Source organism: Triturus cristatus, chromosome 1_1 (genome assembly GCF_964204655.1).
Source record: "Triturus cristatus chromosome 1_1, aTriCri1.1, whole genome shotgun sequence".
NCBI classification, from domain to species: Eukaryota; Metazoa; Chordata; class Amphibia; order Caudata; family Salamandridae; genus Triturus; species Triturus cristatus.
The window spans coordinates 772,066,556-772,078,676 of NC_140579.1; the positions used below are offsets into that span (position 1 = coordinate 772,066,556).

At 46.8% G+C, this 12,121-nt stretch overlaps 1 protein-coding gene across 1 annotated transcript in view; it reads left to right on the forward strand.

Moving 5' to 3' along the window:
• The first annotated feature begins 442 nt into the window (after positions 1–442).
• The window catches only part of LOC146871057 (leiomodin-1-like), a 98,695-nt gene continuing 87,016 nt past the window's right edge, over positions 443–12,121 (forward strand). The window contains exon 1 of the mRNA XM_085599728.1: positions 443–1,050. Coding sequence (XP_085455854.1) covers positions 796–1,050 — 255 coding nt within the window. The 5' untranslated portion in view covers positions 443–795. The remainder of the gene's footprint in view (positions 1,051–12,121) is intronic.

The following is a 12,121-nucleotide window of genomic DNA, read 5'->3' on the forward strand; positions in this document are numbered from 1 at the left end:
TGCATTTTACCTAATATAGAAACATTCACCAGGTCGCCCATATCTCTTCAGATTGCACCTTTCTGGGGTACTGGGTCACAGGGATACACGCAGGTACCCATCATAAACGCGTGCCGCCAGGTTTACAAGCATCTTTTGGAGCACACGTCAGGTGCGGGCCCTGGGCTTTGCTCACAGGTTGCTGTTTTTACATGCCCTCCTCTGCCAGCGGCTGCGTTTTTTGTTTTTCGCTTCGCTACGTCTTCCCATTGCCTTTAAAAGGCTAAATGTGCGGCACTAAATTTGGTCATGCAGCTGTGCAAGATTCCCTGGAATGTCTTCATGTTTCAGGCGACTCTCATTGGCTGCGGCGCTCGAGGATGTGCAGCCTGCAAACTTCACTGGCAACCGATGTCCTCTGTTTAGAACTAATGTACACAAGACCTACTCGCTTACATTTAACACTTCAGCACCTGATGCGCGTGGCAGAGCGGACGCGCCAGACACCGAGGGTTGGATATCCGAGCAGCACTTAGTTTATGTGACCTGCACAGGCTAGTGGTTTTGTTCTCTGTGCATCTCAAACTGGTACTTTTGTTTCCTTTCACGTCGGATTGCTATTGCGTTCTTTGCATTGGAGGCTGGTGGTATTGTTTTCGTTGCTCCCCAGGCTGGTGGGCTTGTGTGTAAACCTGGGTTGGTGGCTGTACTCTTTCTACATCCCAGGTCGGAGATCCTGAGCCCTGTTGACTGCTCCAGCGTCGCTCTTTGCTAAGCACCCTTTTCTTGCACCTGTCCACTCGCCTGTCAGTAAATATGTCCCGGGTTGCAAAGTACCGCAGGCAGGTGAGCGAAGACCCTGACATCGACAGCCTGCTGTCCACCCTGTCTCCCGAGGAGATGGAGGAGCTGGAGAAGGAGCTGGACAACGGCGAGCCGGGCTCGAGGCTGGCCATGGGGCTCCGGCAGAGGAACGAAGCGGACAAGGCGGCGGCCTCCAGCCAGGAGACTGCGCCCAAGCAGGGCGAGAAGGACACCAAGAGCCGCTTCAAAAAGGAGCAGTCAGTGGAGGTAAGTTGGTCTCCTCAGTCAGTCAAGGATTTGAAGGACATGGGAGGTCGATAACTCGGCCGCAGATGCAGCTCAAGGGGCGCATCTCACAATAGTGCAGCCGGTGTAGTGGCACCGGAGCTTGGGCGATTGAGTAGCCCACTGCACCCGAATGTTGCTTGTTTTTTTTATCTCCCAATCTAAGGGCAGGTTGTCACTTTCCTTTCCTGAATTAAAGCCCCTGGCGCCCTTCTTTATACAACACTTCTTTGGGAAGTTTGAAAACATGTCTTGCAGGACCTCCTAACTCTTTATTAACCCATCCCCGGTGTGAGATCCTTGACTTGTGGCTGACTCTTTCCAACCCTACTAGCCTATCCAAAGCACTGATCTGTTGAGAAGTCTCCACGTTTCACTACAGGCCTGGCCATCACATATTGTCCATCAGTGTTTTGCAGCGACTGCTCAAAGCTATGCAGTGTTTTCCATAATGACCTCCGTAGGTTTCAGAGCTCTGGAGCCGCAGCGCCTTCTTATAGGGTTGCTTGGGCTTGAGTTGTGGTCCGATATTTTCCTTGAGAGGTTACAGTGAGATATTCTCTGTGAAAGCCTCCCAACTATCAGAAGAATCTCACATTAGATTTAAAAGGATGTCAGAAAAATGACATATTTATCAAATATTAAATGGCCTACCTGAGCAGCAGCTTCAAAGCCAATTGCAAAGGAGGTTTGGTGGTTTGTACCTCATATTGTAGATGTATTTTGTGGATGCCTGTGCCCAGGCCTTATTTCTGTTTTAGAACACCAATAACTATTACAGCTTCACGTCCTTCAAAACAATCTCCCTCTTACAAAGGACTAGTGATCTCTGTAGAGAACAGACGAGAACACCTCAAGAAACCAATTCCCTGGTTGGAACTCTGTATTCATCTCAAATGAGGTAAACAAGTATGCTGTAGACACGCACTTTTCTGTCACCCTCACTCATGTTAATTGCAAATCAAGTGCATATTCTCCAGGGAATATGAAGCCGGTCATTGAATACCTACTATTAGAGGTTATAGATTCTAGAAACTCAGACACAGCACGGCTCAGTAGATAACTCTCCATAAACTCCACACAAAGTAAACAACCTCTTTTGGGCTCGCGATATTGTCTCAAATTGTTTTCCAACATTTGCGCTTTAGTTGCTGATTTTCTAGCAGAATGGCCATACGGCCAGTGTTCTCAAAGGGGTTGTGCTTATGCCAGCTTTGGGAGTCATCAGGTTTTGTACTAAAATGTTTAGAAACAGCTTTTGTCCCACAAAAAATAAAAGGATGCATGAAAGGTCTCTCCTTCTGTTTAATGGCTCTAACACTGGGTCTAAAACTAGCAACCTCAATGGGTTCAATACCCAGCTGCTGAGTTTAGCCTGACACAAGTAAAAAGAAATCCTTTCCCCAAAAGTTCACCAATCCAAATTGTCCCCACCCAATTTAGTCATTGAAGCAGATCAGGGCTTGGAGTCTTGACATCCAAATCAGTGGTGACTAGGGGTCCAGTTACTGTTTTACAGGCAGGATACAGGTTTACTATTTTTATAAGCAGTGCATGTTACAGTGTCTTTTGTGATATTTTGAAGGAGAGGTTGATTTTAGTGGTTCTGCACCCAGATGAAATCCCATGTGGCTATGTACGTTTAGAGCCCCATAACTTGGAAACAAGCAGTCATTTAAAATGTTTCAGTGAAGGGTTGCCCACTTTACCTCAAGGCTTCACTGTGTTTCTCTACTGTTTTGGGGATATCTCTTACTAAAAACATGATATGACTGGAACGAACGGTAAAGGCTAGAGAGGTGGTTCCAATAGTTCCACAATCTGGATGACCAGCTCCAGCCTAGGAAACCAGTTACCAAGCTGAGGTAGTGAAGGTATAGAAACTCCTGCACACTCTGGCACTGTAGCTTACGGATACTTGCACGGCAACGGCACAAGCCAGTAAGGTGACCATGTAATTATGAAAAGAGGAAAGTGGCTCAGCTGCTCCAAACCTCGGGGGGGGGTTATTTTTGTTGCCCTGTTTCTTCCAGATCAAACGTGCTGCAGTGATGCTTTGGAACATAGGTTCTTTCAATGGCTTGGGTCTTTCAGGCTTTTGAGCTGATCTTCCAGCAGCCAGAGCAACAACTCCTTGGCTGCTACAGGTCACAGCAGCAGTGCTTAAAGAATTCAATCGGCCTCAGGATATTCGAATACAGAAAAAGTATAGCACCTGGTAAAACGTCAGTCCTGGACTAGTGTGTAGGGTCTTTGGTGATCTACAAGTAACTTGAACCAGGAGTAGTTATGCTATTCTGTGAGCATGGATGGGAAGCTTTTGCCAAACACAATGTCCAACAGAAGATCACCATTGGAAGATGACAACAAGCCACACAGGGAGAGAAGGGGTACGATTCACAATAGAATGGGAACACACTATGAATGAAGTGAGGGAGATGTCAAACTCCCCCACTCAACAGGTAGACCCATTTCAAGAAGATGACTGTGAACAAAAAAGGCAAGTAGGTGGCCAGGTCCTCCCTGGAAAAGGCAGTGTATAGGAAAACGACCATCTTTTGCAGCTTTGCACGCAGTGTCACACTGGAAGCCAGCAATTATCCACGTTGCTGGGAAACATAGACACACACTCAACATGCACAGCACACACTTGCAGTCAACACACAAACTTCACATTTTGGCTGGAGTAGGTAGGGGGCCTCATGACAGAGGCTTGATAGAACTTTATAGGGGAGAGCAGGTGAGCAGTCTCCTCACAGGGTACATGTAAGGTGGGCTATGCTCTTAGACTAGAAGCATGCCACAACCACTGACAGTTATCTCATAGCCTAGGATGAGAGGGCAGTAGCTAAATGCAAGCACAATAGGGGATATTCTTAGGTGAACCCCAGGCAACGGAACCTAGCTCTGCTAATGAACTGGAAAACAAACCCATGTTATGTTATGTTATGTTAGGAGCATTTATATTGCGCACAGCTGCCCCAGCTAAGGGGCGTCCTGGCGCATGACCGGTAAAAACACAACTAACACTGAAATTGAAGACACAAAAGGGGCACATCTAGTTAGGAGGGAAAAATTAAAACAGGAGGGTTTTTATGGCTTTACGAAAAAGGAGAAGATCTTCCATCGCGCGAATCTCAAACGGAAGCGAGTTCCAGAGCGCTGCTGCTTTTACCCGAAAAGACCGACCACCAACTCGGCTGAGCTTAAACCTCGGAACCACAGCGAGTGCCTGGCCCATTGATCTTAAAGAGCGGGTCGGAACATAGCTAGACAAGAGATTCGAAAGGATCTGGGGAGCTAATGTAGCAGTTCCTGTGGATTTGCAGACTGTCAAGTTCATTGTAGAAAAACAAGGGCAAGCCAGAAAAAGCAGACAGGGTAGTGCAGTTGTTCCAAGCCAAGAGCAGGCCTGTGCCCCAATAGACATGCCATCTTTTCTTCATTTTCTTTCATTTTACCTTCACTCACCTATCCTGCCTTTAGATTCCTATTTTATGTCCCTGTCTGAACGTGGCGGTTCTGCACCTAAGCAGATATGAAATATCCTTGTGAATTTCTTGCACTTGGCATTCACTCATTTACCCAGAATACCAAAGTTTGCAAGTGAGGAAGAGGGGCTGAGATTCAGAATTCTGGTATCACGTGAGTGAGCACGTTAGAGCCTAACTTTCAATAGATTTGAGGACATGGCTTAATTATTATCATAAACAGTAGAATGGGATGTAACAGCGGTGTTCTTGGCATGTGACAGTTTTGGGCAAGTCACTTTCGTATTGTGTATATAGTAATTTGTGTATGTTATACACCATGGGCACCTAACGTGCTGGGTTCCTACCTTCTGCTGCTGAATCCCTGGTATGTCCCTTCCCTCCAGTGCCTCAGCTATCCAGAAGCACTCACATTTAAATAGGCCTTTCACACACTTTGAAAATGTTGTTGTGTCTGTCTTTGTACATACACACATGGCTGGTACTAAAGGATACGCCATGTTGGTTAGGTGTAGTACCCTCCAAAGGCCCTGCACAGATGTACAAATGTGTATTTTTTTCAGTGCTTCCAGTGGGCCCGTGATCGCTCTCTGCATAATCGCTTCACTAGCGTGAAAAACAGTACCTGGGTTACTTAGCGTCAGTAGAGGCCCATGCAGGTAAGATCAGTGGGGCCGGATGGGGGCGGGGGGATTTGACAGACAACCAGGAGGGAAAATTAAATAAATAATACATTTTCCCTCATCATCGTCAGTTGAAATCCGCCCACCGCTCCTACCTGCACGGGCTGCTGCTGCTTAGTGTTCTGGTGAGAGGTAGAAATCAGGAGGTATCATGGCCACTTTTACCACTTTCCTGCGCCATCCACACTAAAGCAGAGCAGATAGAGACTGCAGGCTCCACCAAAGTCTATCCGACAGCATGATATCTTCCCAAGTAAATGTAAACAAACTTGTATGATATGAGAAGAGAAATCTTAGTAGTGACGTGGCTTATTACTTTGGGGCTCTGAGGTATTTCATTCAATTTTATTTATTATGTTTTGGCACTCCGAAGAGGGCCACATAAACAAAATACAAAGTACACAAATATAGATACATATTCCCAAAGAAAAATAACAATTACGACGCTCTCCGCTGAAAAAGACAGATTACGACACAAACCTCCATATTTCATCAATAAATAGCTAAAAAACCTTTAAAACAGTTAAAAATATTGAAGCAAAACATTTCATTTGGAGGAGTATATAAAGCCTGCAGAAATGAGTTCATAATCAAAATACCCAATTGCAAACATATTGATCTTAACCACTTTAAGCGAAGTGGACGCAATACTGGGCATATAAACAATACATGATTACGATCCTGTACAGACATATTACATAAGTTACATAAAGGAGAGGACCCATACCATTTTGCCAAAAGAGTATTAAGTGGCAATAGGTCCTGCCTCAAGAGGAAGCAAAATCTCCGAATACCATGAGGTAAATTCCAGATAACATAAGGTTGGACAAACTTCCTTAGATATGTATTAGTCAGAAGAACACCTCCCTTCTTAGCTACCATGGACTTTTTGTCCAACATAAAACAAAGAGTCCAGGAAGCCTGTTTCAGAAGAGATTTTAGCTGGGAGGGAGAAATAATAAAAATAGTGCTCTCATCTAATTCCAGAAGAGCCACAGCCTTTCTGAAGTTTTTAACAATTTGGGAGAACTCTTTAAAACTTCCCAACAATTCCCCCATGAGAAGGGCTCTCAGAGTCCCCATTTCACCTCTAGCGAGGCTGGTGACCCATCGTATTAAGGCAGATAGGCCCTGCACCCAACTGCTACGAAGACCCAACTCAAGTCTACAGGAAGCTACAGAACAAGCAGAATTAAGAGAGGTTATAGACCTTAATAATTTTCCTTCGACCGTCTGTAGAAAACCCCAATGCTTTAAATCGACCACTTCTATTCCATACAGGAGAGTTGATGGAATTTTTGCCCTATAAACCTCAAGTAAACATGCAAAGTGTCTTCTCCCTGTAGCGGAATAAAGAGCACTCAAACTTTTACCTTGGGACAGGGCTTTACGAGAATTATTATCGATATGAGGTTTCTCACTCAGGTTTGAAGAAATTATTTTTCCTAAAAAGGTATATGTTTTAACCACCTCCAGTTTCTGACCACCGACTGACCAGTCAAAATTCTCAGATTTAGATTTTTTTCTCCCTGTAATGCACATAATTTTACTTTTTGTGGCATTTATCCTCATGAAGTGGGTCTCTGCAAAATGATGTAAAGCCTGCAGACGATTAGCTAAACCTTTAGGAGTTAAATCTAGGATAAGAATATCGTCTGCATATAAAAGGCAGGAGATAGAAGAGCCCTCCACTACCGGGGCTATGCCAACACAAGATGCAAGTGAAGCTGGAAGCTCAGCAATATACAGGGAGAACAGTAATGGTGCCAGAAGACAGCCCTGTTTTAATCCATTAATAGCCCGTGATAAGCCCCTTTCTCCACCCTGTAGCACTCGACACCAAGTGTCTGTATGTAAGGATCGAACTAGGTCTAATAGAAGTGGGGGCATACCCAAAACTGCTAACTTTCTCCACAGCAAAAGACGATCTACTTTGTCGAATGCTGTGGAGAAATCAATAAAAGCCGCATACACTCCTCCTCCCCGAACTCTTACGTATTGATCCAAAATAACCTGCAGGGCTGTAAGGTTATCCAAAGTACCATGCCCCTTACGGAAACCAGTTTGTTCGAGGGGTAATATCTGATTCACCTCAACCCAATCAGTAATTAGTAATAGGAGACATTTGGAGAAAACTTTTCCGATAGCATCAAGAAGGGCTATTTGGCGATAGTTCATTGGTTTTTCCCTATCGCCTTTCTTGAATAAAGGAACCAAAATGCTCCCTTTCCAAGAAGAAGGCACCGTTCTACTACGGAAACACGCTCTAAATAAAGGAAAAAGTATCTTGCTCCATGAAACAGGGTCTAACTTCAATATCGAGATGGGAAGTTCGTCAGGCCCCATTGCTCCAGAGGAACGCATATCTTTAATAGCCATTTCAATGGTTTTCTCTGAAGGTGCTTCAATGGAAAACTCAACGTCTCGAATGGCTCTAAATGGCAGCTCACTTCCCAACACTGCGCCGTTCCCAGCATATAGATTGGAAATGAAGGAGATCCATGACGATTCAGCAATAGGAATAGGGAGAGGACTAACTCTGACTCCACAACCCTCACCAATAAGGGACCAAAATTGTCTGACTTTGCCATGAGCAACAGCCTCCCGTAAACTTATCCAAAGAGAGTCCTCTTTTTCTTTTTTAAGTTTCTTCCTAATTCTGCTTCTCCTTCTTTTTAACAGATATATTTTGTTTTTTATTTCAATGGAACTGCACAGGAATTGCTCCCGCACTAATCTATTTATTTCCTTATTTAAAGGGATAATTGAAGGTATTTCATAACATGCTGTGCTCTATGAAAACAGTATGAACCCACCTGAACTATAGGGTTTACAGTTTTGCGGAGTGTGAGCACTGCTGTAATCTGGCGGTGCTCTCACCCCTACAAACTCAGTCTCTGCCAGTTTAAAAGTTTGACCTGTGGGATGCCTACCAGACTGTCAATGAGCATGTGAATCTTTTAAACTGGTGCTACTTAAAACACAAATGATCTGAGGTTTTTTATTTAAATTAATGGAAGTTAATACAACACCTAAAAAGAAAATGTCTTAAAATTGCTAAGCAAAAACCAAAGGAAATGATGGACGGAGTGTTGAACATTGCAAGCACTCACTCCCAGTCAACAGATCTGGGTTTGATCCATCACCGTTCTTTAGCCCACTCTGCCACCCCAGTTCAGACATGGCCATATGCAAATCAGTCTGACCCTGTGCCTCATGGGAACAGTCCAGCCCGAACTGCCAAGCCATGTCTTCCCTGGACCGGTAACAAGCTGCGTTGCTTTGTTCGCCATAAGTTGGCAGGGTATGCTCAGACGTGATTCCCTTGCTCACTTTGCCACTGGATTCAAGCAAGCCTGGCTGAAGACGGCTGAAATGCCAGAAACCGTTCCTAGGAAGCTTGTTTCCGGTCCAGTGAAGGCATGGCTTGGCAGTTCGGGCTGGACTGTTCCCATGAGGCACAGGGTCAGACTGATATGCCACCCAAGAATAAGAAGAATGCGATGGGGCGGCAGGTCTTTTTCATACCAGGCCTCCAGATTGTGGAATTCTCTACCCTCCCACCTGCGCTCACAAAAATCTAAACAATGTTTTAGGAAAGCATTAAAAACCTGGCTTTTCTCTCCTCATCAATGATCCACTCTCACCATTCTCTACGTTATCTCAGCGCCAAGACGCCTCGGCATTCGAGCGCTTTATAAATATTTCAGTATTCAGTAGTATTTACATATGGCCATGTCTGAACTGGGGTGGCAGAGTGGGCTAAAGAACGGTGATGGATCAAACCCAGATCGGTTGACTGGGTGTGAGTGTTTGATTGGTTCTGATGCTCTGTCCATCACCACCCCCTTTTGTACTTCTTTGTTCACCATAAGTTGGCAGGGTATGCTCAGACGTGTGTCCCTTGCTCACTTTGCCACTGGATCCAAGCAAGCCTGGCTGAAATGCCAGAAACCGGTCCTAGGAAGCTTGTTTCCGGTCCAGAGAAGGCATGGCTTGGCAGTTCAGGCTGGACTGTTCCCATTAGGCACAGGGTCAGACTGATTTGCATATGGCCATGTCTGAACTGGGGTGGGAGAGTGGGCTAAAGAACGGTGATGGATCAAACCCAGATCTGTTGACTGGGTGTGAGTGTTTGATTGGTTCTGATGCTCTGTCCATCACCACCCCCTTTTGTACCGCTTTGTTCGCCATAAGTTGGCAGGGTATGCTCAGACGTGAGTCCCTTGCTCACTTTGCCACTGGATTCAAGCAAGCCTGGCTGAAGACGGCTGAAACGCCAGAAACCGGTCCTAGGAAGCTTGTTTCCGGTCCAGGGAAGGCATGGCTTGGCAGTTCGGGCTGGACTGTTCCCATGAGGCACAGGGTCAGACTGATTTACATATGGCCATGTCTGAACTGGGGTGGCAGAGTGGGCTAAAGAACGGTGATGGATCAAACCCAGATCGGTTGACTGGGTGTGAGTGTTTGATTGGTTCTGATGCTTCGTCCATCACCACCCCCTTTTGTACCTCTTTGTTCGCCATAAGTTGGCAGGGTATGTTCAGACGTGAGTCCCTTGCTCACTTTGCCACTGGATTCAAGCAAGCCTGACTGAAGACGGCTGAAATGCCAGAAACCGGTCCCAGGAAGATTGTTTCCGTTCCAGGGAAGGCATGGCTTGGCAGTTCGGGCTGGACTGATCCCATGAGGCACAGGGTCAGACTGATTTGCATATGGCCATGTCTGAACTGGGGTGGCAGAGTGGGCTAAAGAACGGTGATGGTCAAACCCAGATCTGTTGACTGGGTGTGAGTGTTTGATTGGTTCTGATGCACAATCCATCACCACCCCCTTTTGTACCGCTTTGTTCGCCATAAGTTGGCAGGGTATGCTCAGACGTGAGTCCCTTACTCACTTTGCCACTGGATTCAAGCAAGCCTGGCTGAAGACGGCTGAAATGCCAGAAACCGCTCCTAGGAAGCTTGTTTCCGGTCCAGGGAAGGCATGGGTTGGCAGTTCGGGCTAGACTGTTCCCATGAGGCACAGGGTCAGACTGATTTGCATATGGCCATGTCTGAACTGGGGTGGCAGAGTGGTCTAAAGAACAGTGAAGGATCAAACCCAGATCTGTTGACTGGGTGTGAGTGTTTGATTGGTTCTGATGCTCAATCCATCACCACCCCCTTTTGTACCGCTTTGTTCGCCATAAGTTGGCAGGGTATGCTCAGACGTGAGTCCCTTGCTCACTTTGCCACTGGATTCAAGCAAGCCTGGCTGAAGGCGGCTGAAATGCCAGAAACCGGTCCTAGGAATCTTGTTTCCGATCCAGGGAAGGCATGGCTTGGCAGTTCGGGCTGGACTGTTCCCATATGGCACAGGGTCAGACTGATTTGCATATGGCCATGTCAGAACTGGGGTGGCAGAGTGGGCTAAAGAACAGTGACGGATCAAACCCAGATCTGTTGACTGGGTGTGAGTGTTTGATTGGTTCTGATGCTCCGTCCAACACCACCCCCTTTTGTACTGCTTTGTTCGCCATAAGTTGGCAGGGTATGCTCAGACGTGAGTCCCTTGCTCACTTTGCCACTGGATTCAAGCAAGCCTGGCTGAAGACGGCTGAAATGCCAGAAACCAGTCCTAGGAAGCTAGTTTCTGGTCCAGGGAAGGCATGGCTTGGCAGTTCGGGCTGGACTGTTCCCATGAGGCACAGGGTCAGACTGATTTGCATATGGCCATGTCTGAACTGGGGTGGCAGAGTGGGCTAAAGAACGGTGATGGATCAAACCCAGATCTGTTGACTGGGTGTGAGTGTTTGATTGGTTCTGATGCTCCGTCCATCACCACCCCCTTTGGTACCGCTTTGTTCGCCATAAGTTGGCAGGGTATGCTCAGACGTGAGTCCCTTGCTCACTTTGCCACTGGATTCAAGCAAGCCTGGCTGAAGATGGCTAAAATGCCAGAAACCGGTCCTAGGAAGCTTGTTTCCGGTCCAGGGCAGGCATGACTTGGCAGTTCGGGCTGGACTGTTCCCATGAGGCACAGGGTCAGACTCATTTGCATACGGCCATGTCTGAACTGGGGTGGCAGAGTGGGCTAAAGAACGGTGATGGATCAAACCAGATCTGTTGACTGGGTGTGAGTGTTTGATTGGTTCTGATGCTCTGTCCATCACCGCCCCCTTTTGTACCGCTTTGTTTGCCATAAGTTGGCAGGGTATGCTCAGACGTGAGTCCCTTGCTCACTTTGCCACTGGATTCAAGCAAGCCTGGCTGAAGACGGCTGAAATGCCAGAAACCGGTCCTAGGAAGTTTGTTTCCGGTCCAGGGAAGGCATGGCTTGGCAGTTCGGGCTGGACTGTTCCCATGAAGCACAGGGTCAGACTGATTTGCATATGGCCATGTCTGAACTGGGGTGGCAGAGTGGGCTAAAGAACGGTGATGGAACAAACCCAGATCTGTTGACTGGGTGTGAGTGTTTGATTGGTTCTGATGCTCCGTCCATCACCACCCCCTTTTGTACCGCTTTGTTCGCCATAAGTTGGCAGGGTATGCTCAGACATGAGTCCCTTGCTCACTTTGCCACTGGATTCAAGCAAGCCTGGGTGAAGACGGCTGAAATGCCAGAAACCAGTCCTAGAAAGCTTGTTTCCTGTCCAGAGAAGGCATGGCTTGGCAGTTCGGGCTGGACTGTTCCGATATGGCAAAGGGTCAGACTGATTTGCATATTACCATGTCTGAACTGGGGTGGCCGAGTGGGCTAAAGAACAGTGATGGATCAAACCCAGATCTGTTGATTGGGTGTGAGTGTTTGTTTGGTTCTGATGCTCCGTCCATCACCACCCCCTTTTGTACCTCTTTGTTCGCCATAAGTTGGCAGGGTATGCTCAGACGTGAGTCC